At 45.7% G+C, this 23345-nt stretch overlaps 1 protein-coding gene across 1 annotated transcript in view; it reads right to left on the reverse strand.

Moving 5' to 3' along the window:
* The window catches only part of kcnq1.2 (potassium voltage-gated channel, KQT-like subfamily, member 1.2), a 130560-nt gene that overhangs the window by 88544 nt on the left and 18671 nt on the right, over positions 1 to 23345 (reverse strand). Inside the window, exons 4-15 of the mRNA XM_035425258.1 lie at positions 22035 to 22161; positions 21203 to 21281; positions 20454 to 20550; positions 17841 to 17981; positions 14756 to 14866; positions 13995 to 14090; positions 12648 to 12776; positions 11902 to 12064; positions 8178 to 8204; positions 6447 to 6500; positions 5519 to 5633; positions 2806 to 2874 (exon numbers count right to left, since the gene is read on the reverse strand). Coding sequence (XP_035281149.1) covers positions 2806 to 2874; positions 5519 to 5633; positions 6447 to 6500; positions 8178 to 8204; positions 11902 to 12064; positions 12648 to 12776; positions 13995 to 14090; positions 14756 to 14866; positions 17841 to 17981; positions 20454 to 20550; positions 21203 to 21281; positions 22035 to 22161 — 1208 coding nt within the window. The remainder of the gene's footprint in view (positions 1 to 2805; positions 2875 to 5518; positions 5634 to 6446; positions 6501 to 8177; positions 8205 to 11901; positions 12065 to 12647; positions 12777 to 13994; positions 14091 to 14755; positions 14867 to 17840; positions 17982 to 20453; positions 20551 to 21202; positions 21282 to 22034; positions 22162 to 23345) is intronic.

The following is a 23345-nucleotide window of genomic DNA, read 5'->3' on the forward strand; positions in this document are numbered from 1 at the left end:
ACTTTTTTTATTATTTATGCTTTAAGCAGAAACATAGCCACGGAGCACAGTAAAGTGCCCTTTGATGCCGGCCCTTTGCGGTCTGTTGTGACAAGTGCAGCCACAAACACACATGAAAGCGCATCTCAAACAAGATAAGTCAGAAAAATGGCTTTGAACTGCAGACAAGAGGTGACGCTAATACCGAATCCCTGTCAGTCAAAAGGATCAAAGGACTCAGAGGACTTCAGCACACACCCATATACTGTATGCAAGCACACTCAGCATGCATGGAGACCTACCTTATATATTATATCTATTATATTTCAATACGTGGAACATTTTTACGTCTGAGACTTAGAGAATCAAGTTTTATTTTCTGGCAAAACACGCAAGGCAGGAAATGACAATACTCCACTGATGTAATTTAAATTTTTAGGACATTTTAAGATACATATCATCATACAATATATCATAAATCACCAATGCCCTAAAAGTTTAGTTTAATCACAAATGAATCCAATTCTTCAAGCAAGTTGCTTTCATAAATCCTCAGTTTTTGAGTTGAAGGAAATTAAGTGGGGCTTACAGCCGAGCATATTCTGCTCTTTTGAGGCCTTTTTAAAAACCGTTTTTGTCTGTTCGTCTGCATCCAGCCCGTAATAAGAGGAGCCCCATTAGGAGCCAGCTAAGCTAAATGACCCGGCTCCCGGTGCCCCACAGAGAATTTTACAGGTTCCCCCGCGAGCCCTACGGAGCCCCTAAAACCGTGGGACGGCAGCGCGCACCCCCTGAGGGGCCTGAGGACGCGGCGCGGGGCCCGGAGACGACGGGGCCCGCGCCGGCGTCCCGAGCGGCGGTAAAATGGGGAGACGGCACCGTCGTAAAAGCGGGGTTTTCCCCGGACCTTTTGTTTGCGGGTGCACTTAAGAACAGAAAGCCCCCGCCCCCATTCCCATCCCAATGGGAGCATTCCACACTTTGTGCCTCTCACAAATTAAAAGATTTGTCTTTCTGGCACGCACTATTTACACCGCTGAGGACTTCAAGCATTCTTTTAAGTGCATGCAGTTTATGCAGTGGAGTATCTCAAACAATCCTTTAACAATTTACAAGGAGACAGACATTAACAGCATAATTTGTTTACTTAGTGTGTCAGCGGGACAGACAGAATTCCAGACAGACAGAACCACAGCCTCATTAACTCACACGAGCCAATCACAGAGGAATCCTCTGAATTCCAAGGTGAACCGAAGCAATGGTTTTAATTTTATCTCTTATTAAAACATGGCTCATAATGTATCAAACACGCAAACCTGGACAGCAACACTGTCCACCTGAATATGAATACGTACTCTTCCATGGTGTTTATGCTCGGAATTCAGATTATACCATCCAGGACCATTTGTATGTATGCCCCCACCCCACCCCCAACACACATGCACACACACATACACAGTTCATTTCAAATTACTCTTATAGCATAGCCTGGGTCATCCCTAAAAAGAAGACGACATGCTGCAGGTTCTAGGCAAGAGCCCTACGGGTTTTTTAGTTCGTGAGTGCGTCTTATTACTGTTTTCTTCTTTTTTTTTTTTTTACAATGAAAACATCAGAAAATCTTGCTCTTCCACTTAAGGAATGAGCACAGAAAACCGCTGCCCTTTTCAGAAGCCCAGAAGCTTCTCTGGCTTCTCAAAAACGGGGAGGTTGAATTAATTTGAGGCGGGGTGCTGGCGGTGCCGTCTCTTAAGGGACAGCGCCATCTATTGGCAGCCAGAAGCACTGCAGCGGACGCGAGGCGACTCTCGGACTCGGCCGCGAGCTACAGAGCTCTTCAGTTCTATCACTGGAGACGGGGCGGGTCATTCTCACATGACCGATTCCTCGCCTGCGAAAGCGGCTGCGTGTTCACTGCGTTCTGCACACGACCGGCACGAAGGAAGAAGGGCGGGGGCGGGGCGGGAGCAGGGGAAACAGGTCGGGATGTCCCGGGACTCATTGAATTCACCCTAATCATCTCCTCTGCCAAGTCATAAGATTTAAGCGCCCTGCTGATAAGCCTGCGAGCGAACGTGCAAAGCAGCCCGTCAGCCCGTGACGTCCCGCGACCCTGCATTCAACCTAATCTGAGAAGCTCGCGATTGGAACACGCTGTTCTTGTATAGCATAATGCTATGACATTCTAGATATATATACATATACACACAGACACACAAGCACACACGCACGTACATACACACGCGCGCGCACAAACAGACACACATGCACACACGCACGTACATACACACACACACACGCACAAACAGACACACATGCACACACGCACGTACATACACACGCGCGCGCACAAACAGACACACGTGCACACACACACGTACATACACACACGCATGCACGGACACACACACACACAGACACACACACATCTGCATGGGCAAAAGGTCAGACAATGACACAATCTAAAGGGAATCTAAAGGGTTCAATGAATAAATGCATTTGAACAAAAATGTATAATTTAGTCATAGGATCTGAAGCTGAGTGCTGCACTGACACTTATAGAACACTGATTATGGAGACAAACACAGTGAAGGTCAGATTCAAACCACAACCAACATTCTCCTCTCGTTCAGGGCTGTAATGCAGATTATAGCTCAATTTAAAAGCAATTGCAGATGGTCAGTATAGCGGCTACAGTACAGTGAGCTATAAACTTGAAATAGAAATAAACACACAAGATGTCAAACAGATAAAATATGTTGATTGAAGTATATTGGGCCAATAAAATAAAACACAAGTGCACGAAAGCATAAACCACATAAATACCTTCTCGTGTTCAAGACGTGCGTGGAGACAGAGTCCTGGACGTTTGCCATGAATGGGCTTGTCAACAGACTGGAAGAGAGAAGCAATTTGCCTTCTTTTTAGCAAAAGCCTTCAGCAAAAGTTTGCAGGCATCACTGGGGCAGGGGAGGTGGACAGGAGGTGATATGATCGGTTTCGGAACGGGGGATGAAAGGACTGTGATGGACAAAAAGCTTTGTGACCCATGGTGAGGGTGTGGCCCAGTAAGACATGAGAGAGATAAGAGCGCATCCCGACCCATTCGCCTTTGGAGACCCCATGGCAACGGTTTCCGATATACTGCACACATATGAAAACAACACATACAAACAACAGGACACACACATACATCTACATCACCAATCACTCACAACAACTCATGGTATTTGACCAGGAAGATGCTAAATTAAAATAAAATATCCAGTATGATGTGTGTCTGAATCTGTATATTAATGGTGCTGAGCGTGTGATTTCAGTTGTGACACTTCAAAAAGGTTGAAATTGGTAAAATTCTAAATGGACACGAGACCAATAGCTCACGTGGGACTGGGAAAGCACAACCGACGATCAGAACAACAACTGGTGAGAGACGCGGAAATTCTGTATTTATATTCACATTTAGCAGTGGGAACAATGTACTGGGTACAGTACATCAGTCCCAAAAATCATTTATTAACAAAGAAATAAATAAACCTGCAGACCATGAAGGTTCACACACAGAGAGCCTTCGGAGTTGCAGTGGTTGCGTAGCTTTTTATTTTTGATACAGTATAGTTAACCAAACAAATCAAACATGTTAAAAAAGTACATTAATGTAAGTAATCGGTAATTCTATTCACATTATATCTAAATTCTTCTGTGCGTAAATTCTGTATTGAAAGTATAAAAAGAAATTTCAGCATAAATGTGTTCTAAATCTAAATGAATCACTCGTTCGACTCGATACATTACGGCCGTTATATAAACTGTTCTTGTTTGCGACGCGCAGGATTATCGTGTGCAGAGCCGTTCCGCTCCGCCGTTCCAGACGCTGATGAAGCAAAATCCGGCACGGTCTCGTTACGTTATCATCACACACGTCTGACTGATAAGCGTGTCCCAAAGCTCCTGTTCTTGAGCAATCGTTTTTTAAATAGCACACAGGCTGTGCAAAAGTACGGGTCATCTCGGGGCTTCCGCCGGTTATGCGCACGGAACCACTCCACCAAAAAAAGTACGTAAGCGAAGAGTGACTCATTCGGCCGGACAGCAGAGCGGCACACACTCTCGTCTGATGTGGTAGAGCGAATGCACGAAGCTCAGTACACACCCTGCTTGTCACAGGACAATGCTACACGAAAACACCAAGTAACCAAGTAAGATCCAAGTAATTAAAATATGTAGTACAAAATGCATCCACTCACCCTGAAGACATTAGTTAGACTAGACACAAATAAACCATACTATTCATAAGTTATATGAATATTGTGTAATATTAATTTTTTTCCAACTATATCACAGTGGCCTATCATGGGAAGCACACACAAGTAATTTGGTCAGTTAATTAAAAAAAAATACATATATAACAAAGATGAAATATGAAATGAACACAAATAGCTTAAAGTGTTTTTTCCGTGCTCACGGGTGCTAAGAACACAACCAGAATACTTTTACTTTATACTTTATACCTGGAATTACAATCAAGTAATTTAGCCCAAAAGTGTAAGAAAATTGTTTAATGAAATTCATGGCGCATATGGATAGTTTCATTAAAAAATTGCTCTGGCAAACCGATTCCACAATGAGACTGTAGGCAAATGCACTACAATCCGCTTCGCACTTTGCTCTTCGGCAAAGAATTATTGACAAAGGAAGGTTTCAGAAGAAATTTGCGCCTTTTTCTCACAGGAAGACTGAAGAGCTGAACGCTGATTCACAGCTGACACTGGCCTTAAATTTGAAGAGTTTCTCGTCCCCGTTGAAAGGACCTTCTGACTCCTCTCACCGTCAGAGGACGGTCTCGGTCACTGCACAGAGCCGACACGCTCCTTACACGCCCCTTAACTTTTATACGGTGGGGGGGGGGTTTGAGCTGACAGCTTTAATTTCATGGGAGTTATAACCAGAGCAAAAGACAGCGTGCTCACGCGTCCCCCAGAAACACCATCGCATGTGCACACTGCGAGTGATTTGACCGCACAATTCAGAACCAAGCCAAGATGCAGGGGACAGTTTCGGAATCCTAACCCCTTTTTGTGCACAGGTAAGGGCAGGGCTTGGGCCCCCAGGTTCAAAGGGACTGGAGAAGTGGCCCCTGTACCTCCAGGACACACACTGACATTTGGGCTTTGCTTTAAACCAGGGGCCCCCAAGACCTGGTCCTGTGGAGCAGCAGGCTTCTGCTGACTTTTGAGTTCACCTTAAAATCAGAAACCAGTCCGGACCCAAGAATCCAGGGGAAGTGAGTTACTTGTATATTCAAGAAGATTAACTGTGTAAATAAGTGCTGAGGATCAACAGAAACCAGCATGTCCTGCGGCCCTCCGAGACCAGGGTTGGGGACCCCTGATGTTGGGGAAGATAGCGATGGAATGGCGCTAAGCAGACATGGCGGCCATGATGAGTAGATGGGTGGTGAAGATGAGTGAGGGAGAAAGGAGGATGGAATTAAAATGGGGGGGGGGGGGGGGGGGGGGGGGTAGAGATACAAACTTACTGTGCTGCGTCAGTCACCACCGGGAGGGGGATCTCCTCGCCGGCGAAGTCCATGTCGTCCGCAAAGCTGTTCGTCCGGGAAATGTCTATGGACGGGCCCTCCAGCCTTTTCTTGACTGCGCAAAAACAAGGAAGATATTTTTACAATAAAAATAACAGCGCCTGAAGACTGAAGCCATAAGGGATATGTCTCGTCGGGACAGGAATAATTATCGGATACAAGTTTCCTGGCAGAAGAGTATTGCATTTAAGGATGAGTTTCTGTCAGAAATTATGAAGTTGGTAGGCCAAGCACTTACATTACTCCAGCACTGTGTCTCAGTCAAATCTTATCCGGAAAGGGCCAATGTGGGTTCAGGTTTTTGTTTTTGTCCAACTCTACAACACTTTATTCAACCAATGACCAACCACAATACCCAGAGTTATCCTACATTGCTTTATGGTGTTGGGTCTCAAGCCCATGACAGTGTAGCTACAGAGATGCAGCTGAGTGGATTATTTGAAAGCTGCACATTGAGGCTTAAATTATTTGCTCTATATAACTATTCATACATATTTAACATGTTTAGAATCTGCCCTTATCCAAAATGGCACAGCTAGCATGTTACCACATATTTGCTGAAGCAATTCAGGTTGATTATTATGCTGAGGAAACAATGGCAATGCCTCACTTGGGATGTGAATGTGCAACCTCTAAGTTACTAGTTGTTACCAGTTATTACCTATTCAAAGCCCTGTCATGGTGACTGTCATTGCAAGTAGATTTTCTCTGTTGAGCAGCACATCTGTGCACGCGCGCACACACACACACGCATCAAAGTGTATGATATTTATTGTTATCTATGCACATTAAGTTATATTACGGCATATGTGTGACAGATGTGCAGAACAGTGAAGGTTTAGGGAGATGCAGAACAGGCCACATTTACCTGGAGAGGGAGGACAGCTCAGATTGAAGGAGGACCAGGAGTGCTGCTGACCAGCTGTATGGACAGTCATAAGCAACAGCCAGAAAGAGAGAGAGAGAGAGAGAGAGAGAGAGAAGGATGGAGGGAGAGAGAGAATGAAGGAGAGAGTGGGGGAGACAGAAAGGAAGAGAGACAAGTAGAGAGGTAGTGAGAGAGAAGCAGACTGCATGAAAAGAGGATAACTCAATTCAACATTGGCCCTTTTTCATTCATTTCTAGAGCTGCTGGCCTCGTGCCTAAATGTGCCTCTAAAAATTAAAACTGAGCAGCTGCATTTTATTTGCAACCTCGGCCCAAGGGACTCCCCTAAGATCAGCGTAAGCAGGAAAAGCAGAAATCAGATTGATGGAGGTTGGAGTCTATATTTTGCAAAAGTACTTTACCCTCTCTACAACTGGGATCAGGAGGAGTGGGAAGCTGGTTTTGGCAAAAAAACCACAAAACCCAGAACCACCATGAGACACACCGGAAATCAACACTATACTTGGGACACTAACACTGGGTTTGTTTCAGTTAGCTTCTGATATGTAGCTCCACTGTGTTTAGAAAGTTTAGGCCACCTGTTTTTTTGCTTTTACTGTTAAAGTAGCTGAATGAAAAAACACAGAGGAGCACAGCAAATCATGGGCTTACTCTACTGTGGACCTCTAAAAGGGCAATGTATCAAATCTGGACAGTGCCAGCAGCAACCGCAGCCAGCAGTGGTAACACGTGATTGGCTGTCATGCTGTCCAGGCGGGAGAGGGATTCAGAAGATGACCGTGTCTCATGGCTCACCAGCGACCCCTGCTGGTCATTCATGCACCATATCAGCTCGTGGATTACTGCGGAGGGGGAGAGGCAGCGACTCGACGTCACACGTTTGGGAGGAAAGCGCGCGCTTGTCCGCGCGCTCCTCCCCAAATCAAATCCGAGCGGGGTGTGGAGAAAGGAGCGCTGCTGGCGGGAACGAACCGGGCAGCCCAAACTGGGACACAGAGGGGAAGTCACATGACAAATTACGGTAAGCTGTAGGCCGAGGAGAGCCAAGACCTCCCCCCCCCCGGCACCCCCCCCCCCCGCCTCCTCCGCCCCCCCACCCTTGGCAGATGCAGACCAGCTTATCAGTCCTGTGCAAAGAACGCTGGCGTATTAATATCTGCCCCATTTCAGCAAACCGGCTGGGTTTGGAAGTCCAGGCAAAAGAAAACAAGGAGGGAGGGAGGGAGGGAGGGCTGAGGGGAGCCAGGCCAAAACTGGGGGGGTGGGGGGGGGGGTGTCTGGGGGCCAGGACAGTGAAAGTCCATTCAGAAATTCTCACAGCTGGGGAGAGGCAGACAGATAAGGGAGATAAGACGGGGACAGACGAAGGCGAAACAATGGAGAGTTTATTTCTGACAAGCGGAGTTCCAAAATGGCTGCTTATCGCCACTCCTTTCTTCGCCAACGGCCCCACCCACCTCCACCCTGCTCCATCCTGCCCACCCCATGTCCTGCCACTCCCCAACCCCCATCCAGATTTTGTGGATCTTTTTGACTTAATGACATTTTGATTCAAAGACTTAAACAGTTCATTGATGAAAGACACTAAAAATCATCAGCCAATGCAGCCCAAAATATAATATTTATTCAGTGAAGCACGGTGGTGCATTGAATGGTATTTAATACACTAGTATGGTGTACTAATACTTCTCACTGCGGTACAGGACGTACCTGTCTGCCGGAACATCCTCGCAAGTCCTACAGAGGAGAGACGAGGGAAAAAACATTCAGATCAAATTTGAAAACAGTGTCTTCAACATGGTTTTCTTCCTCAGGAAAGCCTTGTAACATCAGCTTAGCAACAAACCGTCTTGCAACAGTACAAACTATTAACACACTGGTCACCAGGAGGGGGGTTTGGGGAGTGGGGGGGGTTCTAATGGAACACTATGGTCCACAGAACCACAGTTTGAGGCTGCATCAGATGAGTGATTATCCTCAGAAAAAACAAGAGCAACTTCAGGGGGATAAAATTTTTGAGTAGGAAGCCCCATCTCAGAGGGTGGGGGGGGGAAAGTGGGAGGCAAAGGCTGTCAGGTCTTGTTTGTCGAGCGGTGATATTGAACAGGTTCGGCCAGCGGCGATGCGTCAGGGGATCTGTCTCGTCCGCGGAGGAAGGAGGCGGAGCCACACATCGTTTCTCTCCCATCTTTCACGCCGAGGCTCTTACTGTACAGTAGAGCACACGGAGACAGCACTGCGCGATGTTTATGTATTCAAGGCAACAATAATTCACTTCTCAGCAGCTGTAGCAGTCGAAAAAGCAGAGGAATTATAGCGAGAGGGCCACTATCCCAAATCTATTTCTAGATTGATGCATTTTTTTGTGGCTTTTTAAAAAGAAATTACACAAAGTCTGAATTATTTATTAAATGTTCTGTCAACAACGGGACTCATTCATCATTCATATAAATAACCATAAATAAAATAACCAACAGACAAATTTAAACCTAAATTGTGTTTCATGTCTGCACCATGATAATCAGGAATTCTGTTATATTTCCCCAAAAAGTTATGAACAGGATGATAAAAAAAAGATGGGAGGGATATGACTGCAATTGGTGTTTAGTTCAGTACAGGGTTCATAAATCTGTACGTTCATTTGGAAATGATAACGAGCCAGCGGGGAAGGCTTTGTCCCAGCTTTGGCTCAAACCCGTGTCCCCTGCACATAAAAGAGGAGAGCTCGAAGGACCCTGCCCCGCAGCGGATACCCCCGTCTGAGGGCCGGGAGCCACGGAAGGCGAAAGCTCTTCTGTCTTGTTCCGCTGGCGGCTTTCAAAGTTCAAATTTAACGGGTCAGAGCTAACCGCGGGCAGCGAGAGAGCTGGCCCCTGTATCTCACCACAGTCAGAAAAGGGCACTGAGGGGCAGCAAGTTTAGCTGGGGAGCAGAAACTGCTTAAGTGTACATAAGTGTAAATTTGAGGACTAAAATCCTGTCTTTTTCACCATCCCCCTCCCCCCCCCCCTTCGGTTTGAACAATATACTTTCCTTCATGCTGGCAGGCCCCCCCGTAGCAACGTGTTTCCCCCAGCCCAGTCATCCCCATGCATTGGCATTTGTGCATCGCCTGCTTGTACAGAGGGCTTGTTGCACAGTTTTGGTCAAGCATATCGTTGCCCTCTAATGAACAAACAGCATACTAGTTTCCCTTCACACTGTTCACCTCATACTCGCCTTATTGTATAGTTAAGACTTCTCTTCGATCGTGCAAAAAAAAAAAAACGGAATGAATTTGTTTTGATGGAAGAGGACGGACCGACGGGGCCTAGAGGTGCAGTTGGGACGTTTTTTTGTGGGGGAAGAAAGAAAGAAAACATCGGTGTTAAAACGCGGGCTGAAAAATAAATCACATTTGCGCTTTGAGGGCCCTTGGTCTCACACAGATGAACTGCCCGTAAACAACTGGAAGACCCCAGAGGCGCGACGGGGAGGCGAAAGCGCAGGGCTTTGAAAAAGCTCAGCACATTTTCTCTTCGGGGACCGTTTCTGGAATTTTACGCTGAGCGGGAGTCTCACGCAGGATTTATGAAGGGCCTGGAAACCCGGAGGTGCATTAAAACGCTGATAGAGAGACACACGGGAGACGTGTTAATTTTGATCACATGTTCATTTTATCACTAATGCTGGTAACATTGAAGCCCTGATATCACCTCTGCTCTCTGCCTGAATATTAATGTACGTATGGTCTGTTTTTTTGAAATGCACGTGTGATATAAATGTCATTGTATGGGGCTCATACTCAACTCTGCCAAGACTTGTAACCTGGCAAACTATGAGCTAATTTAAAAATATAAAAATAAGGCAAATTTTGTGTCCTACAGCACACTTGTAAACATTACATTACTGGCATTCATCAGACTCTATTAACAAGAGCAACTTACACAGGGTTTGCATTTTTTACAAAGTATACATTCACACAGCTGGATACATACTGAAGCAAGGGTAAGTACCTTGCTCAAGGGTGTGTCTCACCTGGGAATCGAACCCACAACCTGATTACAAGGCCAGTTCCTTAACCATTGTGCTACACTGCCACCCAAAAGAACACAGCACAGAGGACAGGAAGGGGTTAAGATGGCTGCGACTTGTCCAGGTCCCACTTCCTGAAGTTCTGCTCGATTCCTTAACCATGAGCTCAGAACCCCTCACCAGCCAAGTCCACTATATATAGTGATACATTTTCAATGCATAAAACATTGCCCCAAATGACATCACCCATGGGCCTTTGCATTGCTTCAGCATATAAAATTTTAAATGAAAAAACCATTTCATTACCCCCATAGTTCACTTCAGAAAATGCTCCAGCTAACCACCGTTGTAGCGCAGATTTGCTAAATGTTGAGAGACCGACACCCGACAGCACTGGCTAGCTTGGGCTGCCTCCATAACACCTTTGTTTATATTTGCCATGAAGTGTTCAGATGATGTGTGATCACACGTTACATTTGGGCTGAATTTTATCGACTGTTCTTAAACTAGAGCAGTTTCCTACACAGCTGGCCAGAGCTGTTCAGTGCACTGCCTAGTACACCAAGTGTACTGATTAGTTCAGCTAGCACTGCAGTGGACTGCTTAGTAAAGATAGTACTGCAGTGTACTGCTTAGTACAGCTAGCACAGCAGTGCACTAGTTAGTACAGCCAGCACTGCACTGCTCAGTACAGCTAGCAAAGCAGTGCACACTTTTAAGCCTTTTAAGCCATGCTGCAGGGGAAACCAGAATAACAAGCTAGCTCTGAGTAGGCTAATATCCGGATAAATTCAGAGATTACTGCATTCTGATACACACATACTTCTCCTTAGACCTCTGGCACCAGCTCTGTTTTTCATCCCTCCCAAAGACGACACATTTTTCATCAGCTGAAACATCTTACCCTCGCAATAACGATCACCTGACAGCCATTTCCTTTGACTAATCCCCAATCACAAAAAACCACATTCATCTTGGCAAACGCGAGCAGAGCTCAACTGCAAACTATTTCAAGCATGTCATTATCCACCACTGTCGAGGCTGAAGGTCTCGCAGCGTCCCAGTGACTGAAAAACAACTTGGCCTGGTGTTCTTGTATGATGGCATCTACAATCCTCCCCCACCCCCCCCCCTCAAAAAAAAGAAAGATTATCTGAGGGGGGTTTTAACCACACATACAAAGAGGAATTCAACTTTGTTTTTTTCACATTTTGTCTACCATAGAAACCTCGTGTGGCCTTAGTGCTTCTTGCTGTTTTGTAATGCCTAAATGAAAGTCGTGGATGTCAGGCTAGGCTGCAATAATGTCCCAAACCCACCAGCTCAACTGACGAGGTTTGCTGAGAGTGAACAGGAGCACACCTGTGTGGGAGGGGTGGGGGTCGGGGGATTGAGGGGGGGCATAATGCAGGTATTGTACCTGGCGGCTCCTCCAGGAAAAAGGGCACCTCTTTCTTCTCGTCCTTGTCGTCGATGTGGTCGAAGGTTATGTGGGGAATGGACAGGGCCTTTTCGGTGGGGGTCATGGGCGGGACCGAGCCGTTGTCCCGCAGGGACTTGGCTTTTCTTTTGGATCGTTTGTTCTGAGGATAAAAACAATAATGCAATCATAAAGCAGGAGTACCGGGATCAGTTTGCCCTTTTAGTTTATAATGAATACAGTTAGGATATAAAATAGAGGAAACTGATCCTGGATCAGCGCTCCCGTTCTACAATGCTTTATGACTACAGGCCTTTATCTTGGACTGCTTTTTGGGTCATTTAAGGGCAGGAAATTTTATTGGCACGAGAAAAGAAGGAGAGTGAAAAACAGCTGTGGCATCATTTGAGGTGACTGCGTCTTTGTGCTCCTCAGAGAAAGGAGAGCTGGAGAGTCACTTGTCGTGGCGGGGCATAAAGTTTGCTCTTTCAACCGCGTGACCTCCATCTCAGAGATTCGCTTAAAAATGTTTGATTAATTTTGATTAAATCTTTTTTGGTCACACAGTTACCTCAACTGACCTGGCCTCTTGGGTCTGAACTGAGAGCTGATTTTAAGGTGAAAGGAAAAACCAGTAGACCCTGTGGCCTCCAGAGCCAGGTATATGGGCCCCTGTTATACGCAGCCACGGCAATGGAGAATACTTGAATTTAACTGAACAGAACTGAGAGGGTGGTGGTGTTCACCAGTAACTTGAAGTTTGGGCTGGAGGTCTCAGAGCTGGTGGTGGGCACGTAGTCGCCGGTCAGCACGTACATCTTCCACGTTGCTGGGCAACCTCCCGGCTTTTCTGCCGCATAGCATCGCCACAGCGTCTGAGGAAGAGGTAGAGCACACCATAACCGTGACAACCTCCAAAGATTTCTCCCTTCATGTTGCCAAGCAGTTGCAGCACAGACTATGTCTGCGAATCACATTATATACATTTAGCAGACATATACCTAGAATTTATTACACACTATCCATTAATGCAGATGGAAATTTAATTGAAGCATCTCAGGAACTTTGCTCAGGGGTACAATGACAATGCCCTATTTGGAATCGAGCCGGCAACCTCTGAAGCATAAGCCCAGTTCCCTACTTCCCTACCCACTAAACCACGCCGCTGTATAAACAGGCTCTAGCCGCAAGCTGAGCAAATTATCCCAGACATCTCCCAGCAGCGAGAGCGGAGATAATGTCCGTAAATCTCCGGGAATGACACCTGGCGGGTCCATATAGGGAATTTCATCACATTAAGCCATCGCCGTGTTTTCCTTTTGCATGTCTCTGAGCCGCAAATGAGGTCATCTGGGCTGACGTATCCTATCCGCGATAATTTCGTGCCATCTTGGTGAATACGCTCATTGTGATCCTTCGTTCACCCCCCCCTCCCCCACCCCGCCCCCCCATATTCAAATATTTGAAAAATGCCAAATATTTGCCTGTTGTCTCAGACAGGGAGCACATGACAGTTCACCTTTACCGAGGATGGAGATAGATCATCCAGACTATTTGTTCTCCACTAGCTTTTATAGAGTTACATTGGCACACATCTAAAGGAAAAAAGTTGTTGCAAAAGTTTTAAAAGGGGTGGGGTGTTTTTCTAAAATTTATACTAAAACACTCTGACATCAGAGAGAGACTTTGCACAAGACCTGAAGTAAATGAAAGATGAGTATTTGTCCAGCATGCTCGTTCACACCCTGTCAGGAAACACAGGTCCAGCACCATTGTTCTTAGTCACGTACTGCAGCAGAAAGGTAAGAAAGCAAGGCCAGGCCTCTGGCCTCGCAGAGAGCAGGAACTACTGTTAAATCTCACACAGCCCATATTCTGGCTCTGGTCAGAGATGAGCGCAGTTCCATTTCAACTCATGGAAGTAAATTCAAGAGATCCATGAAAAAATCCTCACACAACATCATACTCATTTTTTTTTTGTAGTGAACCTTGTACCTGAATCAATGGTTCCTAGTCTCTATACTATACCAGGATCAGCGGTTTCAGTCTCTACACTGTACCTGGATCAGTGATTCCAGTCTCTATAACTGTACCTGGATCAGGGAGGCAGCGGCAGGAATCTGTCTGTTGAAGTGTTTCTGTCTCTGTTTCTGTTGGACCTTCAGGGCAAATCCTGAGCCCAGAATTCCCTGTAACAGCACAGAAAGCCTTATTTCACGCAAGCTCCAATCCCAAGCAGATGGCTTTTCAGTACAGTCTGTCATCAGCAATTAAATACTGCACTTCTTAATCAGCCAAACTTAAGGCCAAAGGAAGTGCATCACTCTACTAGAAAAAGTATTTATTTCAGACTAAAATAAATAAAGTTTCAGCCATTTGGATGAAGGCTACGGTCAAAACATTATACACTTTTCCCTGAAATGAATCATTTTTTCTTGTACTGCACCTCCTTTGAGTTTATTTTTCACCAAATTTCTTTTGGCCAGAATCTGGATTTTGTGTCATTTCAGGTAAAAGCTGTGCTCCATTAGTCAGGACAAAACCCACAACGAACACAGAAGTTGAGGTTGTGTGCCCATGTCCACGCAACGTTTTGGTCCCGGTTTCTCAGGCCCGGGTTTTGATGTCGAGAAAAGGGATTTACAGGAGAGCCGCTGGGTGGCATTACGTGCACTCCCCACACTCAGCGACTGCCCTTGGGTGAGAGCGTGCACGTGTCTGTGCTCTTCAACACTGCCAAGGGACGGGCCGATAAGAGGACCAGCTCAGGAACACAAGAGGGCATCACATATCGAAGAAGAGAGAATAATCGAGAGTAAAAATAATTTTAAAATAGAAATAAAAGTTTGTTTACGGCCGGCAGGGCGAAGAAGGAGATGGCGAACACGCTGAAGCAGGAGGCGATGGTTTTCCCGATCCACGTCTGCGGAACTTTGTCTCCGTAGCCTATCGTCGTCACGGTGACCTGCAGAGAGGACGCAACGTGCTCGGACCCAGGAAAAACATCCATCTGACCTGCTTTCAGTCAAACCTGCAGAAGCTCACTGAAAGTAGTAAAATCACTTTTACTAACCAAAAACATACATCATATGAAAGGAAAATTTGGTTCTCGATAATGGTAAAAAACAAAAAAAGGCGTTTAATGACTTTTAGTAATTTGCTGGAATCTTATTGGTGTCTAAACTATATTAATATTAATAATATACTATTAATATTGGGCATGAAAAAATAAAAACAAACATATCATTTTATAAGCCGCTTTAAAGGTGTCAGTTTAAATTAATGTTCTTGTTTATGGGAATTCAAAAAGGGCATAAGTGTGTATGTTAGCGTAAATAATTTAAGAATTTTGTTTTCCTTTACTCCACTTCAGCAGCTTATAAAGACGCCAGCCCCCTTCCCTGTGCGTGCGTGCGCTGCTTTTCACAAACTGACTCCTAGCGAGAGAAAGTGACTAAGAAAGGACTGAGGGGGAACTCTGCCCTAAGATCTTAAATCTTTGGTATGTGCTGTCTAACCTCAGAATAATTGGCACTGGTTGTATTTCATGTGTCACACACACAGGTCTTCTGTTAACATGGCCTTTATTTACCTCCACACCGGGTGATAAATGAGTCTTGATTCACAAAGAGCCCTTTTTAAGTGGGGTGTGCCCCCATCACCCTTCACCCCCCCCCCCCCCTCCCCCGAATCCTGCGGTTGAGAAAAGGGTGTAAGGTGAGACACGAGGGTTTTCTTCTTTCTTCTTTTTTATTTTCCTTTCTACACTGATAAAATGGGCCCTTAATGCATGAGTGTAAATGTGATGAGTGTCAGTGGTGCAGCAGCAGTGGGGATTAGAGCGACTCAACAAGTCCTCCAACCAGCCTGAGGCCCCCTCGCATGCATGCACGCATATCTGCATGTAGGCACGCATGCTCACACACGCACACATGCTCCCACGCATGCACACAGGCATGCTCACACACACACACATGCTCCCACGCATGCTCGCACACACGCTCCCACGCATGCACACACGCATGCTCACACACGCACACACACGCTCCCATGCCTGCACACGAATGCTCACACACACTGTGCTTCCTCCTGCTTACATTAATGATAATAATGATGGCCAGGCTGAGCCAGAATGACAGACAAACCAACAGACAGACAGACAGACACACACACACACACACACACACACACTATCACTTTTTCTCTGTCCCTCCCTTCCTCTTAGTGTTCCAGACAGAGGGACAGAGAGAGAGAGGGAGAGACAGAAGGAAAACGTGGAAGAAAGACTGACTGACGGAGAGAGGGAGATAGAGAGGAAAGACAGAGAGAGACAGAAAGAGTGAAGAAGAGTGTATGAGAAATAGAGATAGGGAAGGAGAGGGAGAAAGAATGATAAAGAGGGAGTACGGCAGAGAAAGAGAGAGAGGAGAGACAGAGAGAGCAAGAAGGGGGTGAGAGTATGAGACTAAGAGAGAGAGAGAGCAGAGAAAGAGAGAGCTAGAAGGGGGTGAGAGTCAGAGAGAGAGAGAGAGAGAGAGAGAGAGGAGAAACAGAGAGCGCGAGAAGGGGGTGAGAGTCAGAGAGAGAGAGAGAGAGAGAGGAGAGACAGAGAGCGCGAGAAGGGGGTGAGAGTATGAGACTAAGAGGGAGAGAGAGAGGAGAGACAGAGAGCGCGAGAAGGGGGTGAGAGTATGAGACTAAGAGGGAGAGAGAGAGGGGAGGGGGGATGTTATGATTCATAGGGCTGGCGTGCGGCATGTCCACAGCTGTGCTCTGCACCTGCAGGCCCCCGAAAATGTGAAAAACAAGCCTCTGATGGGAGCATGCGAGGAAACGACCACCCCCCCCCCCCCCCCAACTCCGCCCCGCCCCGTCGCAGAGCGAACCCGTTTCTGTAAACACAGCGGCCGCCAAAACCGCTGGCTCTGCACCTCTTAAGTCCGTGCCCAGTTCTGCTAAAGACAAAAAGACGCTGAGAGCCCCTACTGTGGTTTCCTTTCGGTTGGGGGGAAGGGGCGGGGGGGGGAGGGGGGGGGGGGGGGGGGGGGTAGCACGAAACAAGCCGCATTTCATTCACAGGCCACGGGGGGCCACTGGCAGGGACCCCCAAAACTTGCCCAAACAAGAAAACAAGGCAGCCGCCCCCGCAATCGGGGGTTTAGATTAAAGGAACCTGACACTTTAATGCACCGGGTCTTAAATGTCTTTCAGCCATGAGGAGAGGCTAATGCCTCATCTTTTGCAAAGCGTAAATACCACTTACTGTAGCTGAGTGGTTTTCATTACCGAGCACACTGGGCTAAGCGGTTTAATTACCGTCAGGGAGCCGTGGACTCTGAAAGGGATTAACAGGTTGAAAATCTGAGAGGGATTAAGAGGTTCTGCCTCTCTGTATCAGTGACAATACCCTTCACCGTCAACAAACAAAGAAATAAAAATGATTTTACAGGCTTTTTTCAGAGGTTTACTGCAACAAGGTGACCACATATTTACAGGGTTCCTGGGATGTCTCTGCCCCTAAATTTTGTGGAAAAATCTAATTTGAGCAGGTCAAAAGTTCACCAAAATCCCATTTGTCTCTATAACCACTGACAGGACAATGCATTTCAGATACGATGCACATTTTCACACCTTCACTATCTTATATTTCAGTATTAGCATAGTTACCATACTAAGTATTTCAGTGTTATTTAGCTTTAGCATTAGCATAGTCAGCATAGTATATATTTCAGTGTTAAATACCTTTAGCATTAGCATAGCATAGCATAGCATAGCATACTTCAGTATCAATGAGCTTGGGCATTGGCATAGTCAGCATAGTATATATTTCAGTGTTAAAGAGCTATAGCATAAGCATAGCTAACATTGCATACGATTCAGTGTTAAAGAGCTTTAGCATTAGCATAGTTAGCATATATTTCAGTGTTAAAGAGACGTACCACACCCCACCATAAGGCATCAGCATAGCTGGAGAAGCCAGTCCTCCCTTCCTCATCCACCGCATCCTTCTCAGCCAGGTACACAAAGTAGGAAGAGAAGATGAGGCCAAGGAAGCCGATATACAGGGTGGTTATCAGCTCCTGGAACAGGCAGAAAAAAGAAATCTGTAAGAGTTTACAAAAAAATCCATTTTTAATGCTTTTCCCCTTTTTCTCCCAATGTGGAAGGACCAATCACGTTGCTTCTTTTCAAACCACAGTCCACATTCTGCTTTCACAAACATGAGCTACATGTATGTACAGCTTGAGCAAGCAGAGTGTGGGTGTCTGATTGACCGATGGAGAGCGTAGGGGAGCAAAGATGGTCAACCCGACTGAGTCCTTCCCTCCCTGTATGATGCTACGGGCAGTTATACCAGACTGTGTGGCCCATCCACACACTGGAACAGAGCCTTAAATGATACCAAACCTTTGGGCCCAACCACATACTGGAACAGAGCCTTCACAGATACCAGACTGGGGAGCTCATCCATACATGGGAACAGAGCCTCCACAGAAACCAGACTGTGGGGCCCATCATCACACTGGAATGGAGCCTTAACAGATACCAGACCATAGAGCCCATCCACACACTGGAACAGTGCCTTAACAGACACCAGACCATAGGGCCCATCCACACACTGGAACAAAGCCTTAAAAGACACCAGACAATGGGGCCCATCCTCACACTGGAACAAAGCCTTCACAGATATTGTACAATTGTACCAGTATTTTTGTCTCCACACTTTAAAAGATATGGCTGGAATTCAGGGTGTATTTTTCCATAGAATATTCATCCATTATTTTTCCTCCTCCTCCCATATTCACCCATATATTTTTTATGAGCTCGTTCTTCACCTCTTTTTCATTCTTAATAGCTTTTCCAGATGAAACATCTCTATAGACATTTCCATTAACTAAAACGGTAAAACTATTAACATGCAATATTTTTTGGGGATATGTCTGCATGAAGTAAAAATAAAAACTTTCACATACACATTCTTTTCTTTACGATTGAGCCCCGCCTCGTTTTTTGGTACTTTTTCCCGCTCTTTTTTTTTTTTTTTTTTTTCAGAATCTCTAGTGTCAAACGCAGCCTTAAAAGGCTGGGTTTTCGCCCTCCCTTTCTTCGCCCTGCCAGCTTTCTCCTCGCCCTGCGTTTCGGCCGGAGATCAAAAGAGCTCAAAGCTGAAGTCACCCCGCCTCGCTGGACGCTTTCCTGAGGGGAACTCACATCACGAGCGGAGAGGCGAACAGCGGCGACTGAGCGGGCAGCCTCCCGCTCCTTACAAAGCAACACCTCTATTACAGTGCAGACGGAGGCAACACCGGACAGGCAACTGCGCATTAATATTCAGCGCAGCAGGAGCCTCATTCTACAAAATTTTTATTTCCATATGTATTTAGCTGACACTCTTATCCACAGCAACTTAACTTACAGAGCTTACATTTTCTATGCGCTATCTGTTTATACAGCTGGAAATGCACTTAAGTAATTCAGATTAAGTACCTTACACAAGATTACGATGGCATTGCCTCCACCTGGGATTTGAACCCGCAAAACTTAAGCGTTACAAGGCCGGTCATTATACTACGCTGCAGGTACGACATTGAACATTACAGCCTTTATTTACTTGCCAGACAGTGTTATTCTGGGAAGCTTTGCATGATTTTATCATTTTAAATGCATCTACTCTCTGGACTGCCAGGAAAAAAGGCAGAAAGTTTCTGGTGATGAGCCCGCTTTCCTAACCACAGCCCTGCAAACTACGCAGCCAGATGTCTGTTACTACGGCCAGAATTCAATCAACGTTTGCCCTCAACCTTTACATAAAGCGATTGTTTTTCTTTTCTTAAAATGACAAGCAGTTTGACAAGTTAATTCCTAGCAAGTGCTGAACTTGGCAAACAGATTGTGCACTTGCAAAAACAGCACTTGAACTTGATTGTGAGTCAAAGTTAAGGACGGAGAGGCAGCACCCGAACCTCAGCCACTGGGAGAATGTGTGCCTGTTAGCGGTTTACTTTGAGGCCTTCATGCAGGTGCCTCACCTGGAACAGCCCGGCTGAAATGGCCAATTATCTGATTTCCAGAAATTTCTAGCATTTACGGGAAAGAAACATCACAGAGATTTGGATCAGCAGTGCTGCTGACAGCTCTGGCAGTTCCCTGGGCTTGGACTAATCCTCAAGGTCATTTCTTCTTACTGCCAATATCGGTCCATGTCTCTGAATTTGGCATGTACAAACATTTTAAAAAAAAATAACTGTCAAGGTAAACTTGTGATTGGGTAACAACAAAAAATAAAAATCTTTATGAAGCTGTTTTCATGAAAAAAATGTTTTTTGAGGCTGCTGTGTCTTCATTAATTTACCCCAAAGAAAGAGGACTAGGGCCCGCATAAAGTCATTCATAAAGTGTCTCAGACCTCTGATCTAGGATCTAGGATCAGTTTGTCCTTTTAGTTTATAATGGAGTAGGTTAGGATACAGACAGATGAAGCCTGACCCTAGAACAGCACCTCTAATCTGAGGATGCAGATCTGCCACATGCTTCCGTTAGCTGAGACTCACCTGTCTATGGATAAAGACTACAGATCCCAGAAGCCTCCAGGTGCCTCCCTGCCGGTCCACATGCAGCATTCGCAGAATCTGCAGGAAGCGGATCCCTCTGGAGGCAAAACATATTCACAGTATGACCTTCAGCTTTCAGATCATCCAGTGTTCACTCTGCTTTTCTCACTAAACCTGTATAATAACAACCTGACATTGCAGGACATTACATTAACTTAGCAGACACACTTATCCAGAGTGACTTATGAAACAAAGTATATACCAGTATATGCATTTGATTGGTCAAATGCTATGACCTTGGCAGGGATTTTGACAACTAGATTCTGGTTATAACTGGAACAGCTGCTCCTAATCCCACAGATTAGAACAGCCACTCCAGTTGTTACATAGTTCAGGGACCTAGTAGACCTAAGTCAAGCATTAAGGCCGCACTAAGGTCATTGAAAGGCCAAATACCATTATGAAAAGCAGAATAAGGGCAGTCTGTCACCACAGAGAGAGTCCTCAACAGTCATCACAAGAATCCAGAACAGTGAATTTAAAGTGAACATTTAGTAAATATTTTGCCCTCTCTCTTCTGAAGAATAGGTCGATGAAGAATATGTACATTATGCGGTGAAATACTAGATTTGCTAGATACCAGAGATATTTTAACCCCTATATCTAATTGACTGTACATGAGTTCAAATACTAGTATATATAAATGTGTATGATCAGGCCGTTCCACCTCACTTTAACATGTACAGTACCTGATGGCAGAGGTTGCAAACACCTGGCCATTGGACCCCACACTCAGTACAATGACTGAGGCGATAACAACAATCAAATCTGGAGGGGGGAAAAAACATTCAAAAAATCAATTACTTTACAGTACATTAAGGTTATTTGTCAGACATTCTTATGAAAAATGATAGCCAACAATATTAGAGACAGTGCCAGCACAAACAAGGCCAAATACAATGCACTTTAAACATTAAAGAGAAGTACCTGCTCAAATCTTCAGTCATAACTGAATCTGCATTTTTTCATATAGAAACTCTTTTGTGTGGCCTTTGAAAATTAGGGTCTGACTGAAAATAAGAAACTTTGTTAAAAGAGCCTAACACAGCTGCTCCAAGATTAAAGTACCAATTTTCTTTAATTTTGTTAATGACTCCTCCTGAACTTCAGGAATTGTCTTTTTCGGCTTATGAAGTATTCAAGCTGGAGAAAATCCCTTTTAAATTAAAAGGTAAGAGAGAACAACCTTAGTCATGCGAGTGAGTTTATTGGGTTCTTTTTTTTCTTTTCTTGGCGGTGCAAAAGCTACAACCGCTTGAAGAGAGCTCAAAAATGAGAGCGGACAGAGAACACTGAGGCCTGGCTGAACACCTGGTCTCAGGTGTGTGCTGCACTTTTAAACCTCAGCCTTCTTAAGATCTTATATTATTTACCAGCCATTGTACATGCAGCGCTATTTTCTGGGTTCTCTTTCAACCCAAAGATGGGAATCCTATCGTGCGATTGGTCGGCGTGAGGCGGCATGTGAGGTGAAGGGTGGGGTGCGTAAGGTCAAAAAGGAGGAGCGGCAGGCTGACTCACCTATGATGGAAATGGGCTTCCTGGCGAAGCGGAGCCGCCCTCTGATGCCCACGTATTTGCTCCGGCACCCGGCGGACCACAGACGCACCACGTACTCTGTCCCGAAAAACAGCACCAGGACGATTTCCTGCGGGCCGAACCGCGACAAAATAAAACAACCGCCGTCATTTCTCTACTTCATCTGTCCTTTATTTAACTGGGGGATCCACACTGAGATTGGAGATTTCCATTCCATGTTAGTTTTAATTTCGAAAGCAGCATACCAAGGTTTCACATAAAACAAATACAAGTTACAACACAATGGACAATTACAAGTACAGTTTTGGCCATTAATAACACATATAATGTTAGCATGGGTTAAAATGCGAGCAGACAGGGTTTAAAGCACAAGGAAACCATTGGATTATACCTCCGTTGATTACAGCTTCATGTTTCCATAATATTTACAAATGAACTTTTGAGTTGACATGTGAAAACCCGAACTCATGCTCAGATTAACATTCCTGCTACGGTCACGTAGTTAGCGCTTCACAATGGCTGCTTTGGCAATGGCTGGTCACTCTTAGATGACTGTTGTTTAAATCAATCTTGACTTGCCCTGCACATGACTTTTTGAAGGGTGGGGGGTGGGGGGGGGGGGGGGGGGCAATTCCATCAAACCCAATGAACCTGTTTAGCGCCAGGAGGCTGGAGTCTAATCAGACGCTGAGATCTCGCGTCCTGCAGAGAACCCCGGGGGCCTGACAGGTGCGCTGACGGACGAGACGGCTCGGAACGCCCGGGGGGGCAGGTAGCCGCGCGCGGAAGGGACCACACACGCCGACGCGCGAGGAACCCGCGACAACATCTCCGCCGACAGGCTGCCTCCTGTCCGCGACGCCTGCTCATTAAGACACGCTTCATCCGCTCAGAGGCAGGCTAACGGCTTGCGCAAACACATACTGTAGCAGACGCCTTCGACAGGGCGCTCGGATGTGCACACGGAGATGGCCTCAGCGCTCAGACATCTCCCCTGTCAGCACGATGCTGTACGCAGACTAACCTGCCTCACCGATCTGCTGGTTATCTGCAGTGCTCAGACAGTGGAGGGGTGCATAATTCATTATTACGAGTATTAGTAGCAGTAGCAGTGGCAATAATAATAGTAGTAGCAGTAGTGGTAGATTTACTATAGTAGATGTAGTAGTAGTTGTGGTACTACTGTTGTAGTACAGGTACTGCTGTAGTAGCAGTTGTAGTAGTAGTAAGAATATGTCCAGTTTGATGTGATGCAGTTCTCTGAACTGTAGCAGAGTCTTCTGAATTGCACAT

This window comes from Anguilla anguilla, chromosome 7, assembly GCF_013347855.1.
Source record: "Anguilla anguilla isolate fAngAng1 chromosome 7, fAngAng1.pri, whole genome shotgun sequence".
Classification (NCBI taxonomy): domain Eukaryota; kingdom Metazoa; phylum Chordata; class Actinopteri; order Anguilliformes; family Anguillidae; genus Anguilla; species Anguilla anguilla.